Source organism: Heloderma suspectum, chromosome 2 (genome assembly GCF_057233095.1).
Source record: "Heloderma suspectum isolate Gila_16-S chromosome 2, 16-S_ref, whole genome shotgun sequence".
Lineage (NCBI taxonomy): Eukaryota > Metazoa > Chordata > Lepidosauria > Squamata > Helodermatidae > Heloderma > Heloderma suspectum.
In genome coordinates this window covers 162,919,829-162,939,190 of record NC_139459.1, presented here as the reverse complement: position 1 = coordinate 162,939,190, position 19,362 = coordinate 162,919,829, and the positions used below count along the sequence as shown (strand labels likewise).

Here is a 19,362-nt window from a genome sequence, read left to right as displayed (position 1 = left end):
ATGATATTTCCTCTTCTGTTAGTTTCTTTTGTCCCAGGGGTGTGTGTGTGTGTGTGTAGTGTCTCCTAAGTCCTAAATCATCCTCAGAACAAGGACAAAAAAACAATATCTGCTCACTTAAATACACAATCTGCTCTTTAGTTCTAGAGACCAGAAAGCTCAACTAGGCAATCATCACCTGGGCATATAGCAACTCCAACCTTCCTAGACAATTATGCAGTACAATCCTTTGCATGTCTACTGTCCATGGAATTCAAAGGGACTGACTCCCAGGTAAGTGTGTATAGGATTGCAGTCTTGGTTTATTTTTTGCTCTGAACATCATTCAGGGGTTCATCACACAGAGCCCTCAGTTCAAACCACGTGTCTGCCATGTAAAGGAGCCCTTCCTAATCCCTCAAAGAAACTGAAAGCAGGAAGCTCCGGAAAGGATGTGGATTTTTGTGGGGGCAGGTGTGGGGGCAGGGGGGTTGCTTAATGTAGAAACACCCTCAGTGTGTGCAGTATAAAATCGTGCTTGCCATTGTTTAATTAAATTACTATTTAGATGAACAGAAAATCAAATTCTACTTCCTCTGTGTGTTACATGTAGCTAGTGACCCAAACACAAATCTTTTAGCATTTCAGGGACATGTCATATAATACATAAACCAGCAGAGGGTTACATAAAACTTTAAGCATCAGTTCAACTCACTTGGCATTCCCACTTACAACATTAACCAAACAATGCTTTGACTTAGATTCCTGCACTGAGCAGGGGGTTGGACTCGATGGTCTTATAGGCCCCTTCCAACCCTACTGTTCTATGATTCTATGTTCTGTGTTTCCCGCATATTTAATGCATCTTCACTGAATAGAATTGAGGGTTAAAGTGGCTCCCTTCTGAGTAACCACTGTTGTTGCACTTCTTTTTGTATCCAAGAACCCTGGTTTTTAAGCTATTACACAGACCGCTTTTTAACTCAACAAGGAGGGGAAGGAATTGTTTGGGCAAGAAGACCTGTTTTCAAGGTGGGGAACAGACAATATCCACAGAAGGAACAGCAATGCACTGTTAAGCTCTGGCTATTAGTCTAAGTCAAAGGGTTTGGTTTGAGGCAGGGCCAGAACCCTTTGCAATGCCAGTGCTCAGCCATGGGACTACTGAAGTAATAATGAGTGCCTTCTGAGTAGAGTGATAAAACTGTGGAGAGCAAATTTATTTTGAATCATTCAGTAGCTGGAGAATGAATAAGGGATCCCGAGCTCCTGTGTTGGCTGTAAATATGGAGTCATTCAAGAAGATCTATGGAGGTGGAACCAGACATGGGGTACTTCCAGGTCAGGCTCTTATAGTGCCATCATCCTGTCTCATACACAGAATTTTATGGGGAGTCCAGATGTCATTGTCTCTACTCATAACCCTCCCATGCTTTCCCACATCTTCTTCGGTCTTTTTCTTACCACAGGAAATCTGTTAAGGAAGGAAAGACAGAGAAGCTGCACAATGCTTTCTCACTGGTAGTGCTAGGAACCTTCTTTCTGGAAGCACCCCTGGTATGAGCAAAAACTCAGTTCTAAGAAGTTACAGTTTTAAGACAACCAGTCCCATGTCAATCAGAGCCTGATGTAAACCTCATAAGCCTCATCATGTGACATCTACCCCTGGCTTGGTGGGCAGTGGCAGATCTGGTAATCCCAGATACTTCAGTTGTAACCCCTCTATGAAGGGGCAGTATACAAGTCCAGAGGGATCACCTGCCTGAACATTTTAGATGCTGTTTTTATGGTTGTCCATTGCCACAGTGATGCCAAAGCTCTCACAATGCCCATGAAAGTTTGTGCCATGATATATCTGATAGTCTTCAGTGGCACAGGAGGTAAAGCATTGGGCCTGAATTTCCAGAAATTTTTAGGCCATGGGGGAAAATAGATTTTTTTCCAGAAAAAAATGAAAAATCCCCTCCCTTAGGAAATGTTGGGAAAAGTTGAAAAATAAGCATTATTTTTGTAAACACTCTTTATTGATCTAAAATCACTTTGTTGCTTTAGGACAGCCTTCCCCAATCTGGTGCCCTCCAGATATTTAGGATTTCAGCTCCCAGCAGCCTCAGCAGCATGGTCAATGGGTAGGAATGCTGGGCATTGGCATCCAAAACATATGGAGGGTACAAAGTTGGGGAACTTTATGTTCCTAAAGTCATATTATGTATAACGTGGTTTGCTCATAAAATTATCATTATATTAAATATTTTTTTAAAAGTAAACTCAGTCATTTTGTAATTATTGTCTGAATAAACTATACTTTTAACTTTAACTCATCAAACATGATAATTTTATGAGCAAACCAAGTTATAGATATTATAGGGCACAATCCTGTGCATATTTAGACAGAAAAAAGACCTACATCTCTCAGAGTGCCCCAGCCAGCATGGTTCCTATTTTATGTCTGACCAAAGGGAACTTCAGCAAGTAGTCCCTGAAACATCTAAGGGCTCCTTCACACTGAACTTTTATCCTGCGATTGAGATTGCTCCTTCACAGAAGTTTGTGGGCTCTGTACATGACGCCATGATCATCCAAGGTGTCTCCTGCACTAAATGCCCTTTGTTCCGTTTTTAAATAGATTGCAGATAATGAGCTATCAAATTACCCCATTGTGTTCTGCTTCAGTTTCCTCCATGAAAAGAGTAAAAGTGGCAAGAAGAGGAGAGAGATCAATGAAAGATAATGGAAGATTCAGATAGCAGGAGAAGGAGGGGGCAGGGGGTGGGTGGAAAAGGAAGCACATGAAAAAGGGAGTCGTGATCCTGCATTTAAAAACAGCCGCAGAAAGCCCCGTTTTAAATGCAGGATTTTAGGCTGGTGTAGAGATGCAGTTCGAGACCCGAGTGCTGCGTGACGGAGTGAGCTCCCGTCTTCAGTCCCAGCTTCTGCCAACCTAGCAGTTCGAAAGCAAGAAATTGCAAGTAGATAAATAAGCACCGCTTCGGCAGGAAAGGTAACAGCGTTCCGTGCACCTCGGTGTTCAGTCATGCCGGCCACATGACCACGGAAGCGTCTTCGGACAGCGCTGGCTCTTCGGCTTAGAAACGGGGATGAGCACCACACCCTAGAGTCGGACACGAGTGGTTGGGGACACCTTTACCTTTTTAGAGATGCCCTGAATCATCCTAGAAGCCAGAAGAAGCAGGAAGAACTGGAGGCAGAGGAAGATGGTGTACAGCATCTGTTCCTATTTGTAAGGAAATGTAGGGAAATTCTTAAACCCGTTCCTATTTGGGGGTGGAGCTAAGGGAAATTGGACCTGAAGGAAAAGCTATTGAGATTTTATTTAGCTGGGAAAGACTCAGCTGAAGAATGGTAAGCAACCATATTTAATTTAAGAAACTTTAAGCAATTATAACCCACTGGTATATTTTTCTTTAAGAATTTTGAGTGGGAATATTCCTGCACATGCTCCATAATGAAATGAGCTAGGGAGTGGCCACCATTTTTGGAACTTACCAAAATGCATTGTGGAAGAACCTTGCTTTGTCCTCCCTGTAAGACCCTGAACCCTTGAGACAGGTTAGTAGGGACGTTTCCTTTTGAAAATTGTTTAAAGAGTCATGATTTTTTTTCAAACACTATGAGTTCTTTATGTTCTTTTATATTGTACAAAGGGCTGTTTGCAAAGTTTGCTCCTGTGTTATTGGACTCATCCACCTTGAGAAGATTGCTGTGAAATGGAGTGAACTGAGTAGATACTGTTTTCCTTCTGCTCCCAGCAGAAAAACCAAGCTTCAGAGAGAAGTTTTATTTATATTTTTGTTGTTGTGGACTCAACCTAAAGACAGAACTTTGGGAGGGCTGTGCTGTGTTTTATTGTTTTGGTGATAGGTGTATTGTTATGCATGTAAAATTATTATATGTGCATTATTATTTTTAATTAAGAAATTAAAATGATATATGTTAATTGTCTCTGTACAAGGCCTTTGCTGCGAGTCCCTTTTGAGACCCTGAAGAAAAGTGTTACACAATCTTAACCTATTATTTGAAGAGTGACATTTTATTCGCTTTTGTAAATTATATCTGTTGTTAACAAACATCTTACTTTTTGTTCATTTTGAAAGGTTGTTCTAGTGGTAGTGTCAGTCCCATGCCTACACCATGGAAACCAGGCTACTGAGTTTCTTTTAGATAGGGTTTATTCTGGTGGCAGCAGTTAAAAGGTTTTATAGTTGAGGCAGGATTCCCTAGTGGTGAGGTCTAATTGAGAACTTTATTTAAAAACTGTGGCTGTGAGTTCTATAGACCCAACCTTCAACATTAATTAAAAAGAAAGAAAGAAATGTAGCTGGGATAACTCACGTGCTGTTGTGTCGCATTTGGTGACAGTGACAGGATAACGTACATTTTTTTTCCCACATGTGGGTTTAAGATTAGAACTACATTGATTGCTACAGCATCTAACTGAAGCCCAGAAACACAGGACCTTGTAGAACAAATCCCAAATTGTCAAGAATGAACATTTTCTTCCATATTATGATGTAGTGAATCTACTCATATGTTGGGGAACTGAACATGTCTTGGAGCATCCCTAAATGTCTATCAGTAAAAGATACATTAGATCAATAATTTTATTAAGGAATAGAAGAAATAACTATGCTGGGAATCTTACAGATAAGATTCAAAACACATTTTCCCCCCATGGCTTCATTATTTCCAGACATTTTAATCTCTAGTATTTCTATAAAAGTCTTCATATCATATAGTTTTTTAGAAATCATATGGCGGGACTAAAGGCTGGGTAACAATATATAAACACCTTGTCTTAAATTCTAAAAGACAATATTTCAAAGTCGAAAGCTATTCAATTTTCCCATTTTTGAGGGGGAAACCCCAAAATGGTTGCTGTGGAAAAAAACTCTACTTTTTCCGGGGGTGGGGTGGGGTTCTTGGGCCTTCTCATCTCTAGCCTGACTCCTGGAATCCTTGGACTGAGACACACATGCAGACACACACATATGCGCATACACAGTCAGCGTCTTAGCAACAGCTAGTTCTCTGGCCAAACTGGAGCCACATTTGTTGGTGCAGACTGACACACTTGAGGTGGAGTGAACATGAGCTAGCTCAGCCTTCCCCAGCCAAGTGCCCCCCTCAGCCCCAGCCAATGGCCAGGGGTGATTAGGGCTGAAGCCCAATAAATTGGGCCACAAGTTCCCCACCCCTGCTGTTCAGTCACAGTCCTGGCCTGCCCATAGAATTGTATGCTGAGCGGGATCCATGGCCGTGAAGCCCAGCTCTCTGCCATAAGACTGGACTATCCAGTCCTACAGATGAGATGGCATAAACCTGTGCTGCAAAAACTTTTTTTCCCAGTAGAGCTGATGCAGTCAGTGCTGAGCTGACTTGCTGCTGCCACCCCCGCTACCTTGTGGTATTGACACTGAAGTCATATGGAAATTAAAGTGGGTGTTACAAGAAGTTTTGCTTTTGTACAGTTCAAGCAGCACCACTTGCAAGAGAAACACATTTCTCTGCCTGTTAAAGACAGGCCGGGTTTGGATGATCAGCAGAGAAAAGAAAGTTGGGGCAGCTCCTTTTCCTCTGCTGATCAACCGAACTCAGTCAGTGGCTGTTTCCGCACTAGCCCTTTCTCTGGAATTGCTGTCCTTTGTCCATTCACATTTTATGGAGTATCCTGATGACCTCATCAGCCTATTGGATTCTAGGATTTCCTGCATTCTCCTCCCATTTTTTTCCAGACCTTATTTGTGGTCTGAAATAAAGTAAAACGCAATCACAGCACTGGCCCTGTCCAGTGTGGACAGAAAAATGCTATTGAGACTTTAGTTTAAGGGCTCCTGTGGTTTTAATTAAATGCTACCTGTTTGCAAATTCAGCCTGTTTATTGCTTCCCGGTGAGCATTGGTGGGGAGATTAGTGATGAATCACCCCTTAACTGCCTCTTGAACAGCCTCCCCTAACTGAATATCGGTTTCATTTTGCATGGGGGAATTGTTGTTTTCATTTGCTCTCATTATTGCTTCTCATTTGTTTTCCTCATGAAACAATGCTATTTTTAATATAAAATGAAGAAAAATAATGAATGTAAATCACTAATTAAAGCCCATTATTATTTCATAATTAAATAATTAACAGGAACTAACATTGGGACAATTAAGAGATGCTATTCAAGGGCCAGTTAATAAGCCATTTATCACAAATTCCCCACCCATGCTAATTAGGAAACAAAAAAGAAGAAAACCTTTGATTATTATTGGAAAAGACCTTTGCTGAACAGAACTTATTTATGAGTTAATGTTACAGGAGAATCTTGTGTGGAACGTCATTTTTAATTCTGCTTCCAGCTGGTTGCAGAAAAACAATGCTCCAACAGCACTAAACAGATCTAGTGTGGAAGCAACGTTAGGACAGTACATGGGTTTTGTGGTCTCCACTTTTTCAAGGCAAGGTGGCTGGGATGTGTGCAGTTTGCAGAGGAGAACCATTGAGTCGACAAGATACTGGTTTTATCTTTCCTCTGACTGCTGTTTTTCCTCACCTGACAAAGCAACAGCATCTGGGAACCCCAGAAAGGGAGGGGGAAAGCTCTGGCCACGAGGAGGGTTAAAAACCCTCTTTTCCACCACTTCTACCACACACATCAAAACTCTCTCCCCTATGGGCATCCCAGATACTCAACAGCCACGGAATATGCAGCTTTTGCTTTAGTGAGGGTACAAAGCAAAAAATGAGTGACAGGAAGCCCGCCTTTTCAGCCTCCCGCATGTAGTGCAGGCACTGCAGGGGCCCAAGCCGTCTCTCCTTCTGCCCTCTCTTGCTCTCCTGCCTGATGCTTTTCTACATTCTTCTGCCCACCACAAAACGAAGCTGTGCACTTGGGGCTTTCCCAGACCTATAATTTGACTGCAAAGTTGCTATCCAGTTGTTGGCCAGGGCTAGGGTTTCCAGCTCTTGAAATATGCCTGGGTGGGTTCTGGGACAATGCTCTGTAGGTCATGCAGCAGAGCCAAGACTGAGTTTGGGGATGCAGCCCAACAGTTTGTTGCAAGTCCTCATTTTTGCTGTATCTGGGTGTAGAGCCCAGTACCAAAATATTGCATTCATCAATGGCAGAGGGGCAGGAGCTCTTTGGAGAAGCTGGGGGGGTGGCATTCCAGTGGTGGGCAGGACTGAAGGCAAAGGCGGGTGGGGCTAAATACAAAAGGAGGGAGAGCCAAAAATTAGAAAAATACAAAGTCCCTTTTATAATGTGTGTGGGGGTGGGAATAAACAAGCTGGAAAACCACCAATAATGGTGGTTGGGAAAAGGGGCATGCCATCTTGGGATCTCTGAGGGACTGGATTGGGACCAGAAGCCTGAGGTTCCCCACCCCTGACCTATAGGATACAGCATAGGGATTGGCTGAGCGGAGGCCAGGGCGATCCAGACGTGTCCCTTGCTTTTCTGCCAATCTGAAAGCAAAAATGCAAAAACAAAAAACCAGACAAAATAGCCAGACAAACAGGCAGGCTATTTATTTATTTATTTTTTACCAGTCAGTGTGGGCAATCATACCAGGGGTAGGTAGGTTGGTCATCTTTCTGCCAGCAGTTTTTCCAGCATCCAAATCGCATTGCTTTATGCTCCCCTGGCAGTGACAAGCAGACACTGGCCTTTGGATGACAGGAGTGGTGACTTACGGTGTGCTGCCAGGCAGAGGGCGCCTAGCACTACCAGTCAAAAGACACGGTGCAGCTATTCTGTCTCTTTCTCCTTAACATGTCTTTTGCGGAAAGAAAGAGGCAGAAGAAGCAATAGGAAAACTTAGGAGGGTTACAAGTAGAAAATTATGACATCTGGTCCCCCACAAAATTCCATGACTGAGGCAAGGTGACTGCATGATAAAAGCCTTGTCTGGAAGCACCCACAGTGTCTTTGCAACATCTGTTAATTTACTAGTGTAGAGTGCTTTGGCTAATTCTGCATCAGAGTCCTGGTGAGCAACCTCCAGCTAACTCCAGCTAACAACTTAAAAAATTATCTGTCCAAAACTTTATTTGGCAACTGCTTTATTTTCTGCCACACCCACTCACTGGCAGAGCATGGCTCTTAAAACTCCACCCTGTAAGCAGATTGACTATGAAGGACAATACCCATGCCATTTGCAAACAATCACTTAATAGGGGATGATCACTCAGAAGCAAAAGCAATATTTTGCCTCTGGCAACTTGTGGCTTCATCAAAGCTAGTGCCTCCAAGGCAGTTTAGTGTTCTGTGTGTATTGGGGTCATTAATAAGCACTTATTGGCTAGTGTTCATACCATCACTGCTGACAAGCATGCTTATTCCCCTGTCTGGGCACCTCATCTTCCTCAATAGAAAAATGTTACCGGTAACATGATGAATAATCCAGGGGTAATCTGAGCTTTTACTCAGAATCAGGCAAAGTGGAACTCAAAGCTTATTTAATGATTGGAGGTTTAGGATTTAAAATACGTCACAGTATGTGTGCATTACTCTGTAAAAGAAAATACTAAAATGTACATCTTACATGTATTCACCACCACACTGTTAATAGTCTCAGCCTCAAACAGGAGTACCTATTTTCCTGTGTCATAGATTAGAGGGTGAGTAAGCAGTGAAAACAAGCTGCTTTTGTAGGCTGTGAGGGGTGACAGGCTCCACTAAACATTTTTGGCAACCTCTACCTTGAAAATGTGTATTCCCCTATGCCCCCGGCGAAGCACATTTAGAAGCTATTTTTCTGCCATGAATGCTTAGCTCTCATACACAATGTTTTCTAAACGTTTAGCTCAGTAAAGATGAGAGAGTATTCTGCTAAATAGACATATGCTCTAGTGTTGGATAGATATTTTGAACCATGGGATAGCATAACATCTTTCTAAATAGTCTCAGCACATTCTGTGAGAGGCGAAAGCTCACACAACAGAGTCAGAACCCATTTAAAGTTGTGGTAAGGAAAAACAAGGAAGCAAGAGGGCCTGTTGCCAACCTCTGAGAGTTGTTCCTGGATTTGGAGGAGGAAATTACAGGCCCATCTCGTGTAGTAATAAGGTGTTGTGGTTGAACTTTCTTGTAGTTAGCGTTCCTGGATTGCAAGAGCAGATTAAAAAACACTTCTGTTTTGTTGTTGTAGGGCTGTATTTTTGTTTTGGAGATGGTTTGAAAATTAAACATGTTTTTCCCCCTTAATACCTCTCTTTGTCTAAGCTACATTCTTTAATTGGCATCTGTTTCACAGAAGTCCCATCCCATCTGGTAGAATGATCCCTACCCACTGTCAGCAACAGCTGATGCAGAGGTGGTGGCCGGCGGCAGGGGGAGAACCTGCCTAATGTATATCCTGAGCCGGAGGCAGATTTGGACAATCTTCCAACAACTTCCAGGCCAAATTCAAGGATGTTTCTCTTACTCTTAAAGCCTTTCAGGCCATGTCTCATGTGGACTCCCTCTCAGCTTTGCCTGGAAGTTATGCTGGGACCCTCCTATGTAGAAGACTAGGGCGCTCTATGCTTACAGGCAGAAAGCTTGTAAATCGGTTAGGCTGCATTCCTAATTATAGCCCCAGTTGTTGTTGTTGTTCAGTCGTTCAGTCGTGTCCGACTCTTTGTGACCCCATGGACCATAGCATGCCAGGCCTTCCTGTCCTGTGCTCTCTCCCGGAGCGTGCTCAAGTTCATATTCATTGCATCGGTGATGCTATCTAGCCATCTCATCCTCTGCTGTCCCCTTCTCCTTTTGCCTTCAGTCTTTCCCAGCATCAGGGTCTTTTCCAGAGAGTTTTCTCTTCGCATTAGGTGGCCAAAATATTTGAGCTTCAGCTTCAGTATTTGTCCTTCCAATGAGCAGGCAGGGTTGATTTCCTTTAGGATTGACTGATTTGACCTCCTTGCAGTCCAGGGGACTCGTAAGAGTCTTCTCCAGCCCCAGACGGGAGAGTAAGTCCCGTTAAGCTCAATGAGGCGTATTTCTGAGTGGACGCGTATAGGTTTGTGCTGGCAGTCTAGCAGGGCTTTGTTGTTGTTCAGTCGTTAAGTCGCGTCCGACTCTTCGTCACCCCATGGACGGCAAGGCTACCCTTGCAGAAATCATTGATACGTGGTGTTCCGTATGTCCGGGCGTGGGAAAGGTCGGGGGGGGGGGTGTTAAAAAACGCTGTGTCACGAACTAAGAAGGCCACCAGGCCACTGAATCATTTCCCTCTAGCATTTCCCCATTTTTATTTTTAGGGCTTTTTCTTAAACGACGCTTTAAGCCTGACCTCGCCGCCTTTCACGTTTATTTTAGGCACGCTGTTCCTTGGCGATGGAGGGTGCGGGCGCGCGCGCAGTACAGACGGCAGGAATCGTTCCTTTTTTGCGAGCTTCATCCGCGCTGGCCCCGCCTGGACCGCCGAAGGAACGGCGAGGCGGCGGCAGCCAGTGGCGGCAGAGGGGCGTCAGCCTGGCCTCCGGCGCGCCCGCTCGCTGCGCCTCCTTCCCCGCCTCCTCTTGGTCCCCCGGGAGCCGCGCCTGAGCCGCGCTTCCTGCGCGCTCGGTTGTGCCACTGGCGGCTCGTTTCGGCAGCGATGGACGGCGAGCCGAGCAGCAAGGAGCCCGACGCCGCCGACGGCCCTCACGGTACCGGCGCTTGGCCGCGGCCCAGGACGACGGGGACGGGGGTGGGCGCTTTGGCCCGCCCCGGCCGGCCGGGATGGGCAGCACGAGCGACGGCTCTGCCTGCAGCCCCACCGCCGGGAGCCTCCGCGCAGCGATAACGGCGCCGACCGCTGATGCTCGCCCTTCTTTCCTTGCCCCGCCTTGGCCTGCGCGTGCGCGTGCGGCGCGGGGTGGTAGCTTCTTACCCCCGGGTAGGGTGGATCAAGGCCAGCTCTGTTTCATTCCCCCAGAGGCTGGGCTTGAGCAGCCTCCAGCCTCCCCCCGAGCCAGTCGCTGTTGGGCGCCTCCCTCGCCCCGTCTGAAATGAGGCAAGGGCAGGGGGGCGCCCCGCCAGGCGGGCGGGCCGGCGGGCTCTGGGCCCGCGGCACCGCCGGCAGAGAAAGTCGGCGCTCTTAACAGGTGCCGCCAGAGTGCGAAGAGGAAGGGCTTCTGGTGCCTTCTGGCTCTCATGCACTCATTCCGGAGAGGGGCTGGACCTCTTGCCCCATTCGTGCCCTCCACATGTTTTGGAGGACGACTCCTAGCGTTCTTGAACATTGGCCATGCTGGCTGGGGCTGATGGGAGTTGAAATCTACAACACCTGGCGGGCACCAGGTGTGGGAAGGCTAATCTACAGTGTATTTCTGATTTGCAGCACCATACACCTTGCGCACAGATGGTACGCATGTATGCGTGACTTCTACCCCACTGCCACCAGCTCTGTCCCCGACGTGAGGTGGGGTCAGTGCCCTCTTCAAGCTTTTGCAGACAAAAGTCCACTCTAGCCAGGGCTGACCCTAGGCAGAGTGAGGTGGTCACCTCAGGTGGTAGATGCTGGGAGGTGGCAGCAAGGAGTTGGAGGAGAGAGCTGTGTGCCAAGCGGCCTGCCTTGTGCCTCCTTAGCTATCCTGCTACCTTCAGGGGTGCTGAAAGGTGCTGTCTTCTCATCAGTGTTGAAGAAAAATTAACTTGCCAGCCCAGTCAGCTTTGTGATATGGAATAGGAGGGGGCACCATCTTGTTTTTTGCCTCAGGCAGCAAAATGCCTTGGGTCGGTCCTGACTCTAGTCTGCTAAAACTTACACCATAATGCATTCATTCATCTTAAGGTTCCACAAGACATGTTGTTTTTGCTGCTACAGGCTAACAGGACTATACCTCTCTGGGAAAAAAGGATGTTTTGTGAACCTCTAAAGAGGAAACTGGCAAGTGGGGAGAGTTGTGAAAGCAGCAGTTGTCTGGCTGAGGTAGCTTCCTAGTGAATGTGCTTTGTGAAACTCTCAAATGGAAAGGAGGAGGGAAACATCCCTGCCCACCTTGAAGGCGTTTTCTTCCCAGCTGAATTACAGCCAGCTTCTTCTCTATAAGCTCCACTGAATTAATTAGTCCAGCCATTCCCAAACTGGTGTCCTTGGATGTGTTGGACTACATCTCCCATCATCCCTTGCCAGCATGGGAGTTGAAGTCCAACACATTTGGAGGGCAACAGGTTGGGGAAGGCTGAACTAGGCCATTGTAAACTGCTTGATGGGGATAACAGAAGGCTTCAAGATGGAAGTTATTAAGTTAGATACTGCTACGTCAGGGCTCGGCAACTGGAGGTTCTTATGCCAAATCCAGCTTTTGCACGGGGTGGGGGTTGGATGCAGCCTGGCTACCAAGATGCCAACCTAGAAGGAAAGATGGTGTGATGGAAGGGGTGGTTATGCTTAGCAGGTTGTTTTATGGGGTGGCAGATTGAAGTGCTGGCCCCACTCCTTTTGCTTAGCTCTCAAATTAGCCACTCTAGACTACTGAAGGCCTAATACCGGTATTGGCCGGTGTGTGACTGCATTAAAGTTGTCTGTCCCAGAGCAGTGTATGACGTGTGTGTGTGTGTGTGTGTGTGAGAGAGAGAGAGAGGTTTTTTTACTCTTGAAGGGGGTGTGTGTGTGTGTGTTTACACTCGTGTGTTATGCTGAAAGGTGTGAAGTTGCCATGTGGATGTGACCACTAGGAAGAGATTGGGCTGGCAGCCTTTTTTAAGGCCTTCTTCCCCTTTTCTACTGCAGATGCAAACAGAAAGTAGACTTGAGATCTGTTGTTAAATATTTGGGTGATTTGCAGTAGATCAGCAAGGGGCTCTACCTCTCAATAGCTGAACAATAGCAACAGCAAAAAGCCTTTTTTATTTCTTAAATGAAGCTGCTGAAATCAAGAAAGTTTGGAGTGCAGGGGGAAGGAATGGATTTATGTATGAAAGGATTTGTGTGCAAGTTCCAGTTCTGGTCCTGAAAAGAAATTCCTGGGCTGAGCATGAGCTTGAAGGCACCTTGTTCCACAATGTGTTGCCCACTTTCCTGAGCCAATATCGGGCACCTGGCTCTGGCTGGTGGACTTTGGGGTTCTAATGGAAAACAAAGTAGATCCCACAAGTCTAAAGTCTGCCATCCCCTGTTCTAGAGATTAGCTTCCCCCTCTGAACTGTGTTCACCTCCTTTTCTCTCTCTCACACAGGATGTGCGGTCTTCCTCCCACCCCCACCATAACATCTGCTTTTCTAATCATGCTGTCATCACTCCTTCTTTTACTTTCTTTTTGTCAAGGCAAAAGCTTGGTCAGCCACCCAGACATGCCCCACTAGCTCTGTTGTGAGGTGTCAAAAGTCATAGAATCATAGAATAGTAGGGTTGGAAGGGGCCTTTAAGACCATCAAGTCCAACCCCCTGCTCAATGCAAGTATCTAACTTAAAGCATCCCTGACAGATGGCTGTCCAGCTTCATCTTGAATGCCTCCGGTGAGGGAGAGCCCACTACTTCCCTAGGTAATTGGTTCCATTGTCGTATTGCTCTAACAGTCAGGAAGTTTCTCCTGATGTTCAGCCGGAATCTGGCTTCCTGTAACTTGAGCCCATTATTCCATGTCCTACACCCTGGGATGATCGAGAAGAGATCCTGGCCTTCCTCTCTGCGGCAACCTTTCAAGTCCTTGAAGAGTGCTATCATATCTGCCCTCAGTCTTCTCTTCTCAAGGCTAAACATGCCCAGTTCTTTCAGTCTCTCCTCATAGGGCTTTGTTTCCAGTCCCCTGATCATCTTTGTTGCCCTCCTCTGAACCCTCTCCAGTTTGTCTGCATCCTTCTTAAAGTGTGGTGCCCAGAACTGGACACAGTACTCCAGATGAGGCCTAACCAGTGCTGAGTAGAGGGGAACTAGTACTTTGCGTGATTTGGAAGCTATACTTCTATGAATGCAGCCCAAAATAGCATTTGCTTTTTTTGCAGCCACATCACATTGTTGGCTCATATCCAGCTTGTGACATACAAAAATTCCAAGATCCTTCTCGCTTGTAGTATTGTTGAGCCAAGTATCACCCATCTTGTAACTGTGCATTTGGTTTCTTTTTCCTAGATGCAGAACTTGGCATGTATCCCTATTAAATGTCATTCTGTTGTTTTCTGCCCAGTGCTCCAGCCTATCAAGATCACTTTGAATTCTGTTTCTGTCTTCCAGGGTATTAGCTATCCCACCCAATGTTGTGTCATCTGCAAATTTGATCAGCATTCCCTGCACCTCCTCCTCCAAGTCATTCATAAAAATGTTGAAGAGCACTGGGCCCAGGACTGAGCCCTGCGGTACCCCACTTCTCACCTCTCCCCAGTTTGAGAAGATCCCATTGATCAGCACTCTTTGAGTCCGATTCTGTAGCCAACTGTGGATCCACCGATCGTTGTTTCATCTAACCCACTTTGAGCTAGTTTGCTTATCAAGATATCATGGGGCACTTTGTCGAAAGCTTTGCTGAAGTCGAGGTATACGATGTCCACAGCATTCCCACAGTCCACAAAGGAGGTTACCTGATCAAAAAATGAGGTTAGATTCGTCTGGCAGGATTTGTTCCTGACAGATCCATGTTGGCTTCGAGTAATCACTGCATTGTTTTCAAGGCGCTTACATATTGATCGCTGAGATGACAGCCTTGGCAAGGTGGGCTTCAGTGGAGGCCACAGAGAGAGCAGGTGAATGGTTTGTTGGTCTTCGGCTCTTTCCAGGCAGTCAGATGCCTGTCCAGACTAAGCATTTCTATTTGTACACTGGGAATGTCTGCACCAGAAGCATATGAGACAGATCTTTTGCCCTTTGGTTTGTCTTGTGCCATTCTCTTGCTTCTCTTAATGCATTTCCCACACATACTGGCTTCCACCTTTCAGGATTGGAGGCAGTTCTTGGGGCTGGGTTAACCCAAAATGGCTGAAGATATGTAGTTGAATATAAAGAGCCCTCTGTCAGACAAAGATGAAGAACCAAAGTGTCTGAGAGTGGGGATTTGTGTGTAATTAGGCTTGCACACCACCAGATTAAAGTATTTCTAAAGGGAAGGTGGAGCCTTTATATTGCAGGAGGCAAGGTGAGACAATGGGGAACATTCTGAAGTATTTGTACAAACATATATGAAGGAGATCATATGGAGGACAAATACCTGTTCAAGTGGCCAGTGCAGTGATTATTTATTATTTATTTCTATACCACCCAATAGCTGAAGCTCTCTGAGTGCATGGGTGAGAGAGGGCGATCTTCACAGCGATCTTCACTATTTTTCAAGCAGGAACCACTTTGGCTCCAGGCACCACCGCTGAGGTCATTTGGGTGCCTCTCCTGGGCCATTTGGGGAAGGGGGCTCTCCTCTTGCCCCTCCAGACAAGTGGTGATGCTGTACACCAGACCTGGCCGGGCTTTGGGAGGCCTTTCATCCCCATCCCCTTCCATGTTGTCCAAGCAAGGCCTCATCAATCAGTCATTAGCCAGGCAAATTGTGGCAGGCTCACTTGGTCCTTGGATTGGGATGGATCTCTTTCTCCTCACTGAGAGAGTGCTCTGCTCTATTCAGCGCTGAACAATCTCCCAGTGCAGGTCCATGTTGCTCCCTTGCTCTCTCTCTCTCTCACCCATGCATTCAGTTCCCGTTCTACCTCCAGCTCAGTGCACCACTGCAGCTAACCAATCACATTGCTCTTTGACTCTTGGGCTCCTCTCCTACTGCAGCTAATTGGCTGATTGCTCCTGCATTCCCCTTCCCCCCTCCTCCTCACCTTACAGCTGATGAGCAGCAGGTCTTCTAACTCACCACCCCAAAGCCACCTCCAGTAGCCCAAATCACAGCAGCATCACTAAAGCAAACAAAAAGGCAAAGCTAGAGAGCCCCTGCTGAGAGTAGCAGTTACTGCAGAGAGAGAGAGAGGTGGAAGGCCACACTTGAGGTGAATTGGAGCTGCTGGTGGTGCTGGGGCCTTGAAGTGAAGAACACTGGGCTAGTAACTCTTTATGTGAACCTCCCCCCCCCCCCACACGCACACACTTGAAGTGGCCTGCTGATTAGGCAAGAGAAGGGATGAGCCGCACCAGCTCTTTGGTGGACATTTAGGAACCAATCATGCAAACAACAACCATCACTACTAGGTAGCAAGGCTGTCCCAAGACATTTTGCTGTCTGACGCAAAGAACAAGATAGTGCCCCCTCCAATTCTATTTACAAAAGCCAACTGGACAGACAGTAGAATCTTTCTTCAACACTGATTGTGGGACAACATCCTACGCTGCACCTGGAGGCAGCATGTCAACTTGGGGATGCAGAACAGGCCTGGTGGCACACAGCTCTCTCCTCCAATATTTGCTGCTACTTCCCAGCATCTGCCACCTGAGGCAACTGCCTCACTCTACCTAATGGAAGGGCTGGCCCTGCTAGGTAGTCAAGCAGGGCTTACTATTTTACACAAAGAAGGGAAGGAGATGGGAGGATGCTGTAATTCTGTTGTGCAGAGGAGGGTGGGACACGGGAAAGCATCTGCTCATGGAACAGTCAGGGCTAGCAGAGAACCAGGGACAGAGATGGAAAAGCAGAGTGCTTGCTTTAGGAGTGCTCTCTATGATTCAGCAACTTCTTTTGAAACTGGCTGTTGGTTAGACTTTTGTTGAGACATGCAGCATCTTATTCATTTGCTTTCTCCTCATGACACTACCTAGAAGCACATTTTTCTGCCATTTTCTTCACCAATAGAAAGTTTTTTCCATGGAACTCCAAAAGGAAGCAAAGTGCTTAGCCACACAGAAAGCTCCCACAAGCTATTTGACATTCCATGGCAGATATTTCCTGTGCAGAAAAGGTCTTCCCAGTTGGGGGCAGTGGGAGGAAGAGGGCTAGTAGGAGACACCATCATTCATTCATTTATTATATTTCTATACTGCCCCATAGCCAAAGCCCTCTGGGCAGTTCACAGAATCTCCTATCAGTAGAAGGGAGAATAACTGAGGTAGCCAATATAGATTCCTTTGTAGCCAATATAGATTCCTGCATTAGATTCCTGCACTGAGCAGGGGGTTGGACTCAATGGTCTTATAGGCCCCTTCCAACCCTACTATTCTATGATTCTATATAGGGCCTTTTTCCTTCCCTGGGAAATGTGCAATCAACAGAAAAGTAAACTCAGGTGGCGGGAGGCTATAAAGCTATTGCTTGGGGACTTGTGGCTTAGGGTGACCAGATACAAAGGAGAAAAGTGTTCCTGCGCTAATTTTGGTTCCATACAAGAGATCATTTTGGTTGCTTCCCCCCACCTCTGCCCCCATGTATAACAAGCTGCACTGGCCACAATTCTACCATTTGCTTTTAGTTTCTAGCCATTTAGGACAAAGGGCCCCAACACAGCACCCGCAGGCGCCATGGCACCCATGAAGGGGTCCCCAACTTGGTGCCCATGGGCACCCAGTTTTTTTAAATTTATTTTTAAATTTTTCTGGTTTTCTAATATGTACGTGGATTTGTATGAAATGCATACAACTTTCTAGCTTCAACAAAAGCAGACCAAATATCCAAATAAGTATCTATTTGAAGTTGGTGTCTAAATGCCACCCGTTCAAATACTGAAAGCATTGTAAGGTCCTCAATCCATTCCATTATAGGAGGTGAGAGTTTATCCTTCCAGTGTTGTAATATCAGTCTTTCAGCTGTCAGAAGGGTGCATTTATACTGACCATTTGTTAATTTCCATGAAGCAGGAAAATAATGTAAAAGAGCATGTACATCAGTGAATATTAAAAACGGATCCTGTACAAAATGTATATAATACCACCACCACGCCAAAGAAGCAGCTACTGGACATTGCCAAAACATATGTTTAAAAGAAGCATTAGCTGTATTGCACAGCCAGCAATTAACTGCATTAGGCAATCCCTTATTAAAGAGACGTTGTGGTGTTCAATAGACATGAAACAAAAGTTTCTGTTCAATAAGACACAGCTTAAGATACATAGGCATGAAAGGTAGACACCAAAGCAGCGATCTACTGATTGGGCATTTTGAGGTTTCTCAAATTCTCAAATGCAGTTCCCACAGCAGTTTCTCAAATTCCCAAATGTGCCCACAGGTCCAAAAAGGTTGGGGATCCCTGCTTTGGGATGTGCTTGAAAACTTGTGGTGAGAGCTAGAGAAATATCAGGTGTAAGGAATTGCTGGTGGAGCTGAGCAGGAATTGCTGAGAGTGGGACTTCTGTGCTTTTCATAGTTTCTTGTCTTACACGTCCTCCCCCCAGATATGAAATGCAGAATAAGATGGTTAAAAAATAAGCTAATATAAGCAGGTTTGCATAATTTATTGGGACAACAGATTTGAGGCTTCTTGGTACAGAATTTAAATATTTTTATCACAGGCTCCCCTTCATACTCTCTCTGTCTTTCATTTTTTAAAAACTCCTTTCCATGTTGTTTCTCTTTATTCCATCACTAAGGGAATAACAACTTTCTAGAAAACAGAGAATTCTGGGATACCCTTTTGCAAGGCCTTATAGGAAATTTCCAGAGGAGTGGCCGTGTTAGTCTGTTGCAGCAAAAACAATAAAGAGTCTCATGGCACCTTAAAGAATAATAAATGTATAATGGCATAAGTTTTCATGAAGTGTTATCCTGAGTTACAGGTATATGTACACATGGTTGGGAGTGGTGGTGGAATAATAGTGAGGTCAGGGGGGAAATGAAATGCAGAAAGTACTGACCTGAAATGTTCCCTCACTGTTTTGTTTTTTTAATATTGCCATTTCTGATGTCAGATTTATGCCCATTTTTTTTGCATACTAAATTATACATGAAACTGCTGAACTGCAATTTATAAAGAGGTTCAATTCTACTTCCTAGGGCTTGAATTGGGATAAAGGTGTTTTGTTTTTAAATCACACTACTTGTGTTAATTAGGTTACCAATTCCAGGATTACTTTACCAGTGGCAGTAACAATGTAACTGTTTTTGCATTTCGTTTCTTCTGACCTCATTGCTTACTCCCCCTCCGCCCATGTACACACAAGTGCAGCTGAGGATAACACTTCATCTGATAAAGTGGACTGTGGTCCACTGAAGCTAATTTGCTAGTCTTTAAGCTGTCACAAGACTCTATTTTCTTTGGGGAATGTACTCTAAAACACAAAATGTGCATGTGAATGCTCCAGAATACTTCCTGTAGGGGGGTTCTCTACTCTAGGCCTTTTTCTGGGTGGGTTTCCTTAGCTTTCAGTAGTTGTGTGACGGAAAGTCGGTAGGTACAGCTTTATTTAGGAGAGAGGGAAGCTGCACAAATTGAATTTCTGTCTCCCATGCATCTTATGCACTCCCATGCACAGGAGCTCCGTTTTAAAAATAATGGTAGCTCCACTAATCTTGACCCTGTTCAGTCTTGCTTGCCTCATTCCACGTATCTCAGGCTAGAA

At 45.5% G+C, this 19,362-nt stretch overlaps 1 protein-coding gene across 6 annotated transcripts in view; it reads left to right on the top strand.

Moving 5' to 3' along the window:
* The first annotated feature begins 10,386 nt into the window (after positions 1–10,386).
* The window catches only part of SLC44A2 (solute carrier family 44 member 2 (CTL2 blood group)), a 79,203-nt gene continuing 70,227 nt past the window's right edge, over positions 10,387–19,362 (top strand). For 3 of the 6 annotated variants that reach the window (XR_014787950.1, XM_084835579.1, XM_084835583.1), the window contains exon 1: positions 10,480–10,614. Coding sequence is in view for 5 of the 6 variants with exons in the window: in XM_084835579.1 (XP_084691705.1) it covers positions 10,563–10,614 (52 nt within the window). In the remaining variant the exon portion in view is untranslated. Of the gene's footprint in view, positions 10,615–19,362 lie in introns of all 6 variants that reach the window. The other 3 variants (XM_084835580.1, XM_084835577.1, XM_084835575.1) reach the window with 3 other exon arrangements.